The sequence below is a fragment of the Populus trichocarpa genome, chromosome 15, assembly GCF_000002775.5.
Source record: "Populus trichocarpa isolate Nisqually-1 chromosome 15, P.trichocarpa_v4.1, whole genome shotgun sequence".
In the NCBI taxonomy this organism is placed as follows: domain Eukaryota; kingdom Viridiplantae; phylum Streptophyta; class Magnoliopsida; order Malpighiales; family Salicaceae; genus Populus; species Populus trichocarpa.
The window spans coordinates 15130646-15145446 of NC_037299.2; the positions used below are offsets into that span (position 1 = coordinate 15130646).

The 14801-nt window shown below is 35.2% G+C and overlaps 3 protein-coding genes and 2 non-coding genes across 5 annotated transcripts; 3 read left to right on the forward strand and 2 right to left on the reverse strand.

Moving 5' to 3' along the window:
• Positions 1-1518: 1518 nt before the first annotated feature.
• Positions 1519-3425, reverse strand: LOC7474065 (UPF0496 protein At3g49070). The gene is made up of 3 exons (XM_024586447.2): positions 3346-3425; positions 3120-3211; positions 1519-2666 (listed from the first exon to the last, which is right to left on the reverse strand). The coding sequence occupies exons 2-3, from the start codon at positions 3166-3168 to the stop codon at positions 1585-1587; spliced, it is 1131 nt and encodes a 376-aa protein (XP_024442215.1). The 5' UTR covers positions 3169-3211; positions 3346-3425; the 3' UTR covers positions 1519-1584.
• A 1828-nt stretch (positions 3426-5253) lies between these two features.
• Positions 5254-8615, forward strand: LOC7474066 (rRNA 2'-O-methyltransferase fibrillarin 1). Its single transcript, XM_002321894.4, has 7 exons — positions 5254-5417; positions 5721-6028; positions 6205-6300; positions 6405-6482; positions 6568-6744; positions 8125-8193; positions 8281-8615. The coding sequence occupies exons 1-7, from the start codon at positions 5402-5404 to the stop codon at positions 8455-8457; spliced, it is 921 nt and encodes a 306-aa protein (XP_002321930.2). The 5' UTR covers positions 5254-5401; the 3' UTR covers positions 8458-8615.
• Positions 7115-7186, forward strand: LOC112324396 (small nucleolar RNA snoR60). Its single transcript, XR_002978253.1, has one exon. It is a non-coding gene; the product is annotated as a small nucleolar RNA snoR60 (small nucleolar RNA).
• Positions 7273-7343, forward strand: LOC112324397 (small nucleolar RNA snoR60). The gene has a single exon (XR_002978254.1). It is a non-coding gene; the product is annotated as a small nucleolar RNA snoR60 (small nucleolar RNA).
• Positions 8616-9517: 902 nt separating the features above from the next.
• On the reverse strand, positions 9518-13791 carry LOC7454526 (protein DETOXIFICATION 35). The gene is made up of 6 exons (XM_002322455.4): positions 12761-13791; positions 12579-12635; positions 12243-12481; positions 11850-11968; positions 10110-10196; positions 9518-10028 (listed from the first exon to the last, which is right to left on the reverse strand). Exons 1-6 carry the CDS (start codon positions 13684-13686, stop codon positions 9936-9938), a joined length of 1521 nt encoding a protein of 506 aa, XP_002322491.3. The 5' UTR covers positions 13687-13791; the 3' UTR covers positions 9518-9935.
• Positions 13792-14801: the final 1010 nt, after the last annotated feature.

The window sequence follows — 14801 nt, forward strand, 5'->3', positions numbered from 1 at the left end:
AATGCTCCGTCGGTGAATCTTTCATCTGTAATTTTTTGTCCGTTGGTAAATCCGTTGGTAATAAAAAAATATTATTACCAATAAATTTACTGACGGATCAGACGCGTAAAAAAAACATTAAAAACATCATCAGTAATTCCGTCGGTAATTATTTAAAAACATTTTTTAAAAAATCCATTTTATAAAATTATAAAATAATTAAATCAACACTCTATAATATATACTCAAAATGCTTGGAAAAAAGAATAAGAAAATCAACTCAAACAAATTTGCAACAAATAAATAAAACGAAAAAATAAATTCAACTAAAAAAAGTCATGAAAAAAATGAAGTTGCAATTGCTAAAAATTTAAAAATCCTATAAATAAATCAACTAAAAATTGATCTCATATGAAAAAAAAATCTCACAACAACATTTATATAATTATTAAGAACAAAAAAAATAAAAAATAAAATAAAAAACAAATATAGTGAAAATAATCATGAAAAAAGAAGAAAAAAAAAATCTTACCTTAATGTAGTTGTAAGTGAAGCTAAGGGGAGATAAAAAATTTCGTAAAGCATATTAATTAAAAAAAAACTAAGAGGATAAAAGAAGAAATAAAAAGAAGACATGCTCGAGCATGGAGGAGAAGAGAAGGAGATGAGGATAGAAGAGAAGAGAAAGAAATAGATATTGATGTTTTTTACATATAGTGAAGAAGAAGAAGAAGAAGAAATGAGTCTGTCTCTTGTGAAATAAAGGGATTCAGGCTTTTTATTGGGGCGCGTTAGCGACAGAATTACCGACGGATAATTAAATATTAATATTTTTTAATTATTCCGTTGGTAATTCTGTCTGTACTATTTAATTTAAATTTTCAATTTCATAAAAAGTTTTCAGAAACCGCCAACAATCACCGACGATTTTTCAATCCGTCGGTAATATTTAAATGAAAATTTTAAATTAATTGAATTTTTTTTCAGAAAACCGTCAAATAACACCGACGACTTTTCAATCTATCGGTGATTTTGTCCGTAAAGAACAACAATTAACAATGCAATTGGAAAGTGAACAGTTTTGGAGCTCTCTGGAAAATACCGACTGAACATTCCGTCGGTGATTCATTTTGTAATTGACATGATAAACATTATTCACAGTTTACCAACAAATTTAGAAAAGAATTAAGATGATCTACCCTTGAGATCAAGACTATTTATATGGTCTTAAGATGTAACTTTTTAATCTTAATTCTTGGGTTCAATATTATGCTTATCACCTATAAATTAAATTTTTGAACTAAATGAGTCACTATAAAAGTTGATGTAATTTTGAGTTTTATGGCTATATACACTAGTGTTATGATCCCAAATCAATGACTCATGTTCTATGATAACATTGAATCATAACTGAATGTAAATAAAAATATCACTTGATACAAGTTTTATTTGAATCTCTTTCAATTTTTTTTTTAAAAAAACCATGAATCATGTATATAGCTAGCTAGGATGGAATATAATATAGAGTTGGGGAGAAAATTAGTGGTGAAAAATTAAGACATAGTATAGTATTTTGATAGAATGTTGGGAGCCGATCGAGGTGGATTATTGACCTGGATCCACAATCTCTTTCAGTACAAGGTTTCTAGCTCTATTGATGGTCAAAAAACACAGATACAAATGCTCCTCAAGATCATCAACTTGGTTGCTGAAGCTGCAACATTCATTAATCTTGCTGAATTGCCTCACCACCAGTTCACCATTAATGCCATGCAACCAATTGCCCTCGTCATCTCCTCTCTCAACCAAGTACTTTACCGTTGAATGCAAGTGCTCCATCTCATCCTTTACTCGATTCACAAGCCTGCTAATGGTCTCCAAGTCCCTACTCAGTATGTAAGTCCCTTTTGCAGCTGCATCCAGCTGTGCTGCAACCCTGGCTAGCCTCCTTGTCGAAGAACCTGGCCCCAATGATGTTGCTGTTATGAGACCTGGAGTGGCAACTAGCAATGCTAGAGCGTGGGTCGCTATGATTATTGTTAGTGAAGCTGTCAAGGCCACAAGAAATATAGCTGAGCTATGTTTTAGTTTGTTTTTTAGATTTAGCTTCGCTTTAGCCTTGTCACGCTTTGACTCTAGCTGCTTGAGCAATTTGAAGCAATCGGCTTGCATGACTTGGACCCGGCTTGGTGTTGAGCCAGACCGGTCAAATGGGTTCCGAGCGTTGACGAATTCCGTAACTCTTGTTAAAATCTCTGGGTTAGGAAACTGGGTTTTGGGTATTTGATCAAGGGTGGCTTTAAGAGATCGGTATTTGACCCGTATATGGTCTATGTCTTTCAATAGCAAGCCACAAAGGAGAGAAGCATTCGCTGTTTGAGTGAAGTATTTGGATAGGAGAGAGTGGGTTGAGGGTCGGGTGTGGATCAAGGAAAGGGTCCGAATAACCGTGGACTGATCCGGATCCAAGAGGTTTTCGACGAAGAGTCGATAGGATGGTAGCCGAGCTGCGCTGGTGGTGGACTCAGCTGCTAGAACAGTACACGTGGTGGGATCTCTATTGGATAGTGCTTGAAGACGTGCCCAGAAGAGATTGTATGATTCTGTCCTGAAGGCATTGGCATATTCTTCACGGACGTCAATCTCCATCGGAAGGTTGGGGGTACTGGTGGCACCCAACCTTGTATCTGCACTCACAAAATCAACCACGGAAACAAAGATCATCACCTCTTTCTTGTGAAAATCTGTTTTAATTGAACATGGATTGATCCAGGCAATCAGTTACCCAGGCAGGAACTTGGATTAATCCTACGGTTCAAGAAACATGATCCTTGTAGTGTATACAAATTAGCCCGAGCCGTTCTAGGTTGGATTTACATGTAAATATGGATAAATGTAAGCTCTCCTCCATGAGCATTCCTTCTTATTAGGAAATAAGAAGGCAGTGAAGTGGTGAGGGCTTTCAAACGACACGCCGTTTCCATCTAGGAATTTCAAACGACATGTCACCCCCAGTTCCCAAGTTAGAGTTTTTCCATCTTAGACCATCCTATAGATGGCGGGTAATATGGCATTTTACAATTTACATGTAGGGGGAGGGCTGTGTGTATTGAATTACAAGGGAAAGAGGGCATACATACCAGAGCATGAAAGAATTTCTTTGATGCGTGCGCCAATTCTTTTCTTCATTTCAGTTTGTCAAATGCTAATTTCAAGATTGCGAATCTCTTACCTTCCAAAGAAATAAAAAAAAAATAAAAAAAGAAGGAGAAAGAAAAGTTTATGTCCGTTAATACATGTCATCGAATAATAAAGGAAAAAAAAAAACAAAGGAATGAAATGGCTAGAATGAATGAAAGCACATACCAGCGGAGCCTTGATTACAGATTTTGAGCCTCCAAATTTCTCATGGGTGTCGGGAGGGATTAGATCATGGAAAACCGAACACTTTATATATATATATATATATATATATATATATATATATATATATAGAGAGAGAGAGAGAGAGAGAGAGAGAGAGAGAGAGAGAGAGAGAGAGAGAGAGAGCCCAGGTGCAGCTCTTGCTTAGGGTGTTAGGCATTTTTTAAAAAATAAAAAATTATTTTAATTTATCTTCAAATAAAAAAATACTTTTGAAAAGTAATGGTTACCAATAAAAACTCTTATTTCTGCTCCTAAATAATAATAATAATAAAAAAGAAATACATAATCAGCTAGCAATGGCAATTCATTTCAACCTTGTAGTACGTGCATTTGAAGGCAAGTCTGACGCCTGTATAAGGAGTTAAGGACATGCTTCAAAGGAAATAAAGACATTTCTTGAAGTCACGTGAGATAAGATTTGGTCGGTGTACATGGGTAGAGTGTGTGCGCATTGTTCATCCTGGGTGGTCATGGTTAGGGTTGCTTTCCTGTTTCCCGGAGGCCGAAGCCTTTTTTAGTATGGACTTGGGACGGTGAAGTCTTAAGCTAATTGCTCTGTCCATGCCTGTGTAATCTTGGGCATGGACTCGAATCTCAATCAACCTGATTGATGAATATTACTTGCTCAATGCGATAACTTCTTTCCTAGGTTAAATTTATATTCCTTCTTCGTAAAGTTTTTGTTCGTAGAGTTGAACAATTAAGGCTACAAAAATTCACTTCCAAGAACACCCTACTCGATATCACTCAAGACATTGGGTTAGATGACATTTTTTACTATTTGTTGTACTCTCATATTTGCTGAAGGACTAAATTAAAAATGTAATAAATCTTTTGTAAAAGAGTTATTGATGCAATAAAAAATATAAAGACTGAAATTAAAAAACCAAAAGAAAAAAGGACACGCGTTTGTTGGTGGTGGTCATTTCTTTCTTCTTTTCTTTTTTTTCTTTTCCAGAGAAAATACACGCCACGTCGAAAGGAAAAAGGATAAGATGACACTTCCAAAAACACGATGAAAATGTGGGTTTGGCCGTCAGATGGGATCTCACATGCCACTTAAAAGGCTATAACACCGCTCACTCGCTAGCACATAACAAACACGCACCAACAACTTTTTTGAATATAAAATTATTTTTCAAACTTAAAAAATACCAGAATGCTCTTCATGAGCTTGTATATTACAAAAAAAAAACCCTTGTGTAAAGATAAAAATGCTCTGCGTTATTTTTTTGTGGTCTTTTTCAAGGGTTAAAATGTATTTTTATTGTATTCTAAGAAGCAAAAAAACAAAAAAGCTTTTGGTCAACTACAATAACCTTTTGACCTTAGGGGTATATAGGTAATTATATTTTTTAAAAGTTATTGAAAAGACAAAATAACTCTTGGTCAACGATTCTAGATTTTATCAAATTTGGGGATAAATATGTCATTTAAATGTGCAAATTTTTTGAAAAAAACTAACATACAATCTCTTAATAACCAATGAACCATTAGAAAAGATCAAATTACCCCTACAATCAAGGCTTATATTTTTTTCATCCAAAGATAAAATGATAATTTTACTATAACAATCTAAACTATCTCTAAACCCGCACCCTATATATTTTATGTTAATTGAAACTCAACTAGTGGACAACCAAGAAGTGGGAAAATGAAGAGTATTACAATTTGTTTTGAAAATTCCCAAAATGTCGGGGACCAATTTACAAATTGACTAAAGTAAAGGGTCGATCGAAAGCAATCACGGTGGTCGACAGTAGTTGTGGTTGGGCTTATCATCATGGCCTGTTACTAGTGGGCTTTGACAAATCCAAAGTAAGAGCAAACAAAGCCATGTCACCAAGGAAAAACCCTAAACCCTAATATCAGACATTATAAAAGGAGCTCTTCAGTCGAGTTTTCGAAACTCAGTCATCGCCTCCCTCCTCTCTGTTTGCAGCAGAGCCTTTCTTTTCTCCTAACTTTCAACTAATCGCAGCAGCCAGAAGCAAAGATGGCACCCCCTAGAGGTAGAGAAAGTTTTCACGTTTTCTTGTTTCAGGGCTTATAGGTTGTGTGGCTTGTTTCACGAAATCTGATTTCTTTTATATAGTTGAAGCAGCTCTTGTATTTCATTACATCCCTAGAGTATTAAACTTTATATTAAACTTTTAGCACTAACTCCACTGACATAACTATAAAAAAATTATTTACTTCCAAGCAGCTCTTGTTTTGCTTTTTTCCCCCTTGATCTGGGTTGTTTTTTTTCGTTTTATATTACAGGTATTAATGTTTAGAGCATGACTGATTTTTTTAAAAAAAACTATGAGCAGGTCGAGGTGGTAGTGGTGGTGGGTTTAGGGGAGGTAGAGGTGATGGAGGAGGAAGAGGTAGAGGCAGAGGTTTTTCAGGTGGAAGAGGAGGAAGTGGTGGAAGGGGCAGTGCAATGAGGGGTGGTGGAAGAGGCCGCGGTGGTGGAAGAGGCCGCGGTGGTGGAGGAATGAGAGGTGGGAGCAAGGTTGTGGTTGAGCCCCATAGACATGAAGGAGTGTTCATTGCAAAGGGTAAAGAAGATGCTCTTGTTACTAAGAATATGGTTCCTGGTGAGACTGTATACAATGAGAAGAAAGTCTCTGTTCAGGTGTTTATTACTTTTCTTCAATTTATTCCATTGTTGTCTCCATTCATGAAATTAAATGTTTTTTTTGAAACCTGAACAATGTTGTTTTTTGTTGCATCAAGTTTCTCTTTTATTGTTGGTGCATTTGATGCTGTTATTTATATTATTTTTTTACTAAATCATACATCTCTTTTCAGAATGAAGATGGAACTAAAGTCGAGTACAGGGTTTGGAACCCCTTCCGATCAAAATTGGCTGCTGCCATTCTTGGTGGTGTTGATGATGTTTGGATTGTAAGTTTTATTCATGAGCTTATCTATTAATATTGCTCTATGAGTTGGTAGATTTTGTTTTATGCAACCTGCTTGTTGATTGTTTTCTTGTTGGTTGTACCAAGAAACCTGGCGCTAAAGTTCTTTACCTAGGAGCTGCTTCTGGTACTACTGTTTCTCACGTGTCTGATATTGTTGGCCCTGTAAGTATCATTCATCTGTAAATTATAGTTTCCTGCTTCGTATGCTGATAAGGATGTTGCTTAAAAAGTGTTTTTTTATTTGTAGACTGGAGTGGTATATGCGGTAGAATTTTCTCACAGAAGTGGGAGAGACTTGGTTAACATGGCAAAGAAACGGACCAATGTTATTCCCATAATTGAAGATGCCAGACATCCTGCCAAGTACCGTATGCTAGTTGGAATGGTGGACGTGATCTTTTCTGATGTTGCTCAGCCTGATCAGGTTTGCTCCTTCCTATTTCTGTTCTGAGTGTACCCTTGTATAATTTGTTGCTCCTTCCTATCAAAAGGCTGGAAATTTTTTTATTGTTCCTTTCGAATGATTTACTACTGATTTAATTTGTTTTTGAAAGAACATGGTTTTTGTCTTTTGTTTTTCTTTCAAGTACTAACACCAACTCCTGAAAATAATATATTTGACCTATTTTTGGATGATTAACTTTAGTTGCTCTTGTTTTTTCACCCAGTTAACAGGCTTCATGTTTTTGAAAGAAATTGAAATTTTTTATTCTTTTTGCTTTTTAATTTATTTATACATTTTAGTTTATTTCTTATGATACTTCTTTGTTGGTTGAAATGAAGCATATAAGTTCATGCATATGATGAATTAACTCGGATTCCCCTTCAAGACATATTGGGTGATGTAAAATCGAGTTTCTGATGCATATTCTGCAACATCAAGCTACTTTCTCCCATATTATTGACACCAAAAATATTTAGCGTATTTTGTGTGTATCATTTTTAAGATATCTGGCATATGATGAGGTACTCGGATTCCCCTGCAAGACAATATGGGTGATGTAAAACCGAGCTTCCGATGCTTGGTATCAATCAATTTATTCTCTTTTCAGTATTTCTAATTAATTCTCTCCTTTTCTCCAAGGCTCTTTATTTTTTTTTCTTTTTTTTAACTCATTTTCTTAAAATATTCTGTACTAGTTTTTCGCATAATGGTGGGCCTGCTTTGAATAATTACCAGTTTCATAATATACGTGGAATAACATCTGTGATGCAGGACATGTTATTATGTTCACGTTTATATTGACAATTGTTCCTGCAGAAAATTGTTTGCCACGTTTTAGTTTGCAATCCTTGGTGGAATTTTTAGAATTTTTATCCATCCTTTTGACACTCCTGTATGAAAGACTGAGGAGTAATTGATTAGGCTTTGTTTGTTTGGGCGGTGTGACTCGAAGCGATTTTGATTTAAATGCAACTTTTTATGCATACTTTTTACAGCTAGCATTGTTGAAAAACTTTTATGATCTATGCATTTGGGATTCATTAAAGACGTTTTGCAAGCATGTTTGCAACTATCAAATTTTTACCATTTGTCTTGGTCAATCGGGTTGAATGAATAATCAATTGATTTTCAGCTTTCAATTAAATATCCATTCCTTGTGTCAATTTTATGATTATCTGTCCGCGGTTGTAAAATGTGTCAAATCCTTTTTCATGCGTTTTCAGCTCCTTCCTTGATGAGAATGATAGAAAATATTAGAAGCAGTGGGCGATGCCGCATGGTCCACTGTAAAATAAATATGTTCATTATTTTGATTCTTTTTAACCGAGGTATGCAAGTTAATGCAAATTACTTCTGCAGGCAAGGATTTTAGCACTCAATGCTTCCTATTTTCTGAAAACTGGTGGTCATTTTGTCATTTCAATAAAGGTTAGCCTTCTATTTGACTACTACCAGCTTCACTCAAAGCAATGGCTCCTTCCCGTTCTTGTATTGATGTAATTATTTTGTGGCCAGGCAAATTGCATCGACTCCACTGTTCCTGCAGAGGCTGTGTTCGAAAGTGAAGTGAAAAAGATGGTGCAGGAGCAGTTGAAACCTAGTGAGCAGGTCACCCTTGAGCCATTTGAGCGAGACCATGCTTGTGTGGTAGGGGGCTACCGTATGCCAAAGAAACAGAAAATTGCTGCTTAGGGAGCTGGGTTGTATCGTGTTTCACATTGCTTTTCGGGAATTAGAGGTCATAAAGCATTGTGAATTTCTGGACTCTTTTTTTATGCACTTCGCTTTATTTATGTTTGTTTAGATTTGATCTTGAATTGGATGGTAAAGTAATGGAATGAGTTTTGGCATCTCTCTTTATCCGAGCCTTAGCGCCGTCGTGTGGCCACACTTTTGAGATATAAATTGTACTCCGTTTTCCTCCTTAAATCTACAAATAGAGTCGTTCATTTGGTGTCTTATTGAAAGATTAGAATGAGGGGTTAAGTTTAATATAACCTTTCCCTTTTCAAAGATAAATTATTCTTCTGATCATGAATGATTTTTGTTTTTATTTTTAAATATAATAAAATAATATTTTTTTATTTTTTAAAAATAAAAACAAAAATCATACATGATCAGAAGAATAATTTATCTTTAAAAAGGGAAAGGTTATATTAAACTTAACCCCTCATTCTAATCTTTGTTAAATGATTTTTAACATTAGTATATTAAAATAATTTGAAAATATCAATTTAAAATAAAATAAAAAATAAACCTAATATCACACACATCCATCCTTAAACTGGTCAGAATGGTTCGCAATCCCAGGTTATGCCTAGCTTGTTGCTTCAGAGCAGAAAATCTCTCATTCCCTTTCCACTTCAACTATTCCCTTGTCAAAAAAGTAAACATCCGACACCCCTCCCAATCACAGCAATGAAAAAGGTTAATATTTCATGCCATCCCTGTCGCCACCGTGATCCGATGGCATGGAAGGACATCGAATTAGTGTTTTTGGAAAAATGTTATTACAATACACCCTCTTTACATCCAAAAGATCATGAAAGCAAATGCATATTGTAATCGAAACGCTGGCACCTTAACCATTCGGCCATCCTGTCCCGTCAACAACCCAGAGAGTCTTTTAAACTCCTGTAGCTGTAGCCATATGGGCACACCGCAACCTTGTAACTAACTATATACATGTTTAAAAGGCTACTAACTACGTCGCTCTATATTAATTAATTCATGACATGTTGTCTCTACTACCTTGTCACAAGTTGACTGCTTTCATTTTCATTGAATTATTCAAGGAGGAAAATAACAATTAGAAAAGCCAACGATTGAAGTAGAAATTCCGTCCCCTAGCACAGAGCATTGCATACAGCAGCACTGCTGGCTCGTGCATAGTGGAACTAGCTAGACATTAACATTGAAAACGCTAATCGAGTAATTCTTCCCTTTCAGTGATGTATAATTTAAATTGATTAAGACAACAAATGTTTAATTTCCACCAATTAAAGATGAAATTATTCAGACGAAAATAGAATGATTAAGGCTCTCTTGTCTATCGTCCGTCCAATACTTCGATTGATTTCCCACGTCGTCAATCCTAATTGTGCCACCGCAGGAAGACTCCATGAGGCCATCAAACGAGAGGGAGCAACCTTCGTTGTTGTTTTTTCTTCTTAGGGGTAATTAATCTCCTCCTTCTTCTGATCAGTATCGATATCCTGGCCGCCACCACCCCACCTCTTCATGCGTTCTGCTGTTTGTGCAACCTGCATTGTATTTAAATTAATTCATTAGACTATCTTTCACCGCCTAGCTTGCTATTTATTTATGGAAAAAAAAAAACTTGCCTCCTTTTTCCAGTTGGTTCTGTAAAGTATAATCAACAGAAGCAAGGTCTGCAGAGCGGTTCCACCTAGCATGCCACCCCATACTCCCTGGATGATAGCATGGAAAATTATATATAATTGATGATCTTAACAGTAATTGAATATTTAGCTTAATTAATATTATACTGATCAGTTAAAAATGTTTGGAAGATGGAATTGGTGGAACCCCATATATATATATATATAACAAAAATATCACGACTGAATATATTTCACTGTACCATTTTACCATACACATTTCCTATTCATTTAAATATTGTAATTATCATTTTATTCTCCCCACAAAAATCATTGGCTTGGGTGCTGCGAGTATTTTTGTCTCTCAGTAAAACCCATTGGTCATTACTAGATTCATTAGGACTAGAATTGCCTTTTCAATTTTTTAAGCATAATGTAAGGACTCCATTAGCAAAATTTTTAAAATTGGCAGCTATGGATTTTTTTTCATCTCTTTGTTATGTTTTTTTTTTTTGTTATTATCAAATTGTACGAGAACAACTAAATCTTTTAATAAATATAAAATATTATTTAATGAAAAACTAGCTAACACATGCAATGCACACGCCAGTGTGTAAGAGACGTCTACAGTACGACACAAAATTCCCATCCACATCGTGATGTTGGAATCTTCGTGACGTCTTTTTCTTGGCGAGGTGTTGACGATGGAACGGTTTGTCACCAGCAAAGCTCCCCCCTATATTCTCTCTCATGATCTCAAAATTCATGCTAGCCATTCAAAATTTCAAAGTCATCTTCTTAGTTATTGATATTTCAACTTTGATATTATTCTTTTGATTTCTAATTTTTGCTCTAAGTCTTTTTGTTAAATTTTTATTTGTTTTCAATTTCACAATTTAATCCCAAATTGTTATATTTTTTTTTTCAATTTGACCCTTATTCTTTTGATTATTTTTTTTGTCGATTCTATAATTAAATTGATTTTCTTTTCAATTTCACAATTCAATTAAAAAATTATATATAGTTGTCCTCAAATTTATTTTTTATTTTAATTTTATCCTCATTCTTTTAATTACTATTTTTTTTTAATTTTGGATCTTTTTGTATAATTGAATTTTATTTTTTTAATTTAATCCTTCAACATTTAATTGGTTTGAGAATGAGCTTTATTATTTTTCCAAATATGATGATTCTAGTCTAATGACCCGAGTCACAAGTTTGAAAAGTTAACGGGTTTCAACATTGTTATTTTTTACTTATTTTCTTTTCTAATTTTATGAAATGATATTTTTTTGAAATGGACTTTGTGATTTTTTTTTATCAAGTTATGATGATCTTAGGTTGTAGGTTTGGTAAAATAACCCTGGTTGGCTAGCTTCTTATTATCCAGGTTATGAGTTTGTTATTCTACGTACTCAGATTGATTTGAGCTGTTTATTTATTATTTATTTATATTTTTTACTCAATTTCATTATTCTTTATTGAATTAACTAAGAATTTAGCACATTTTTTTTTCTTTCGAAGAAAGGTTTTTTTTGTTTTTTTCACATTGCCGTGATTTGTTTCTAAATTTTATAAATTTACTATTATTATCTAATTAAAATAAAATCAATTTATTTAATCTAATTAATTCTATAACCCACCCGAGTTGCGAATTTGTTTTCTTTAAAATAGATTTGCGTGACCCAAACATAATTTTTCTTAAAAAAAAGAATGGGCAGCATGTACATATAGAAGACGTACCTCGACTCCCAAATTTGCTTTGTATCCTAGCAGGTAACCAAGGGGGAGCCCAAAAACATAATAACAACCAATGTTGATATAGGCCACTAGTGCTTGCCACCCACCACCGATAGCAACACCTGCATGCATGTGTCATGATGATGATCAGGATCAGAGGCGGAGCAAGAAGAAAAAAAAGTAAGGGGGGTCAAATTAAAAGAAATATTTTAAAAAAATTAAAATTTTAAATATTTTATAAAAGGAGAGGCTGGAAAAAATGCAGGGACCCGGGCCCCTGCCAGCCTCCCCCTGCCTCAGCCACTGATCAGGATGATGCATAATTAAATTGCATGATTGATTAAAAGGGGAGAGCAACATATATGCTGGTAGGTACGTCCGTCCTTGTAAACCCACCTGATATCACTGGCTGGACGCTGTTAAGAACCATGGTGATGGCTAGAATGAAGGCTAGCTTGGAGGTAGCTACTTGCATCACTTTGCTGCTTGTGAAGATGTAGGCAAAATAGTCCTTCGCTATCAGCACAACAGCCATGCAAACCAGTCCTATCACAAGAGACTGGAATACAGTGACATAGACCGAGTATTTTGCAGCCCTTGGATGCCCTAACCCAAGCTCATTCGAGACACGAACGCTGGAATGTTTAATCATTGAATTCAAACATGATCCACATCATAATCAGATATATCAAGGAAATTAATCAATCAGTCAATTCAGTAATTAGTTCTTACCTTATAGCAGCGTTTATTCCAAGGAACACCATTAGTTCCAACCCATTGATATTCAAGCTGGTCATCAAATATAATTAGAAGAAGAAGAAGAAGAAGCAATTGGTTATCAAAGTTAAAATCAAGCTAATTTATTTCAAACGGATTCATGTCAACACTATCGCAGTGATGGTGATGAGACTGACCAGATGGTAAGGGAACCAACAGCAATGACTGCGTTGTCAAGATGTCCAGTGAGGACAACAATGCTCATCATATACCAAATCTCCAGGCAAAGCATCACAGCTGAGGCAATGGAGAGGGTAACAAAGGACCAAATATCCTCAAACGCTGACCAACTAAATCCACGCCATCCTTCCTTACACCAACCCATCACGTACACAGCTTGAGCCAAAGAAATTAGCCATCCGGTGAGGTCAAAAGCGATTGCTGCACCAGTGATACCCCAGTCAAGCTCATAGATGAAGAGCCACAGCCACAAAGCGTGTAGAACGAGAGCCACAACGGCAATCCAGGTAATTACACCAACCTTGCGTTGGGCTTGAAGGAACTTTTGGGTAGGGAAATAGATAGCCCATGAGAACAAGTTAGGTATGGCCAGGAGAGTGAATTTCCCAGCAAGTTCAGCAAGAGCAGCTTCTTGGCCAAGGACTTTCAGGAGAGGAGCGGCGAAAATGAAAATGGGCAAGAGGATGACACAAGTGACGAGTAAGATGATGCATGATCTTTGCAAGTAAATACCAAGCATATGAACTTGACCAGCACCAAAAGCTTGACCACAGAGGGTCTCGAGTGCACTCCCCATACCAAGAAGGAAGCCGAAACAGAAGGTGATGATGACAGAGAGGGAAACTGAAACGGCAGAGAGCTCCAAGTTTCCGAGATGGCCAACGAAGATAGAGGTTAAGATGTTGGTACCATTCTGGCAGACTAGACTGAGGGCAATAGGACCAGCAATCCTCCATAACTTGACAGTCTCTTTCCAAAAGACGGTCTTAATAAAGTCTTGGAACGTCGGGAAAGCTGCAGGCAAGTAGTCTTCCTCTGGCACTGCAGGTAGTGATAAGGATGATGATGATTCATTGTTAAGCAGTAGTGGGGTGGTCTCCATGTATAATTAAGAAGGAAAGGTCAATGGAGAAATAAATAAAATTAATAGTTTTGTTTGTTGATATATAGTAGTGCTAATTAAGAACATGAAGGAGGAGGGACGGACGCATATAAAGTAGAGTGGACTGTTAGATAGAATAGACTGTGCTGTCTGTGAGTTTTTGAGAGTGATATCTCCAAGTGATTTATTAAATTAATATTTCTTTTATTCTTTTTTTAATCTTAACGCATCGAGAAAAGTCGAAGACACTAAAAATCTTAGATTTTTGACGAACAGCATTATTTTAGCTAAGAGACACACAGCTATGGAAGATACATCCACTGGCAGAGATAAGTGATGATAGGCTGGGCAGCAAGCAGAGCATGCTGACGTATTCCTTAATTCGAGGGACGCATGTACTTACGTGTTTTATTGATACTTACTCTTCTGATAATGAAATGGGAACTACTGGCCGTATCAGTCTTTGGCCAAGGCAGTGAACGACCAGTCAAACCAGCTGGACAATTGTTTATTTTAAAAAAAGTATCCTGGCCGAACGTCGTGGAAAAGATGGGTGGCCATGGACGACTTTTGCTTTTGTCGTATCCAACATTTCTTTCCACTCATTTAATGGATTGTTATTATACATAAAGTTAAAACATAAAATACTATTGCTTTTCTGGTGTGTTACTGTAAATTGTTTAGAGATTTTTTTTTATTTTTTTTAAAATTATTTTTTATCAATTTTATTTTTTTAATATTGAGCTGATTAAAAATTTAATTTTATAATTTTTATCCTTTAAAATATTATAGATTGCTACGGTATTTTCCCATATAGTTTTTCTATTTTATTTTTTATGATTTTTTTTCAAAATTATATTTGTCGATTTTTTTTTTAATATTGAGCTGATTGAGAATTTAGTTTGATAATTTTTTTCTTTTAAACATTGTGGATTGCTACAGTGTTTCTCCACATGGTTTTTTTATTTTTATTTTTTATGATTTATTCTAAAATTATCTTTGTCGATTTTATTTTATAATATTGAGCTAGTTAATAATTACAGTTACAATATGTAAGGAAAACACTATAGCTTTCCTCGCAAATTACTGTGGATCGTTATAGTGTTTTCACCACA

What these genes read in the sequence shown, in the direction of transcription:
- LOC7474066 (XM_002321894.4), top strand. An exon ending in TGTCTGATATTGTTGGCCCT is followed by an intron (nt 6,483 to 6,567) that starts GTAAGTATCATT and finishes TTTTATTTGTAG; the next exon opens with ACTGGAGTGGTATATGCGGT. An exon ending in ATTTTGTCATTTCAATAAAG is followed by an intron (nt 8,194 to 8,280) that starts GTTAGCCTTCTA and finishes TTTTGTGGCCAG; the next exon opens with GCAAATTGCATCGACTCCAC.
- LOC7454526 (XM_002322455.4), bottom strand. Translation starts at nt 13,686, where the DNA reads ATGGAGACCACCCCACTACTGCTTAACAATGAATCATCATCATCCTTA. An exon ending in CGTCCAGCCAGTGATATCAG is followed by an intron (nt 11,969 to 12,242) that starts GTGGGTTTACAA and finishes ACATGCATGCAG; the next exon opens with GTGTTGCTATCGGTGGTGGG. An exon ending in AAGCAAATTTGGGAGTCGAG is followed by an intron (nt 10,197 to 11,849) that starts GTACGTCTTCTA and finishes GCTATCATCCAG; the next exon opens with GGAGTATGGGGTGGCATGCT.
- LOC7474065 (XM_024586447.2), bottom strand. Translation starts at nt 3,168, where the DNA reads ATGAAGAAAAGAATTGGCGCACGCATCAAAGAAATTCTTTCATGCTCT. An exon ending in AGAAATTCTTTCATGCTCTG is followed by an intron (nt 2,667 to 3,119) that starts GTATGTATGCCC and finishes TTGTGAGTGCAG; the next exon opens with ATACAAGGTTGGGTGCCACC.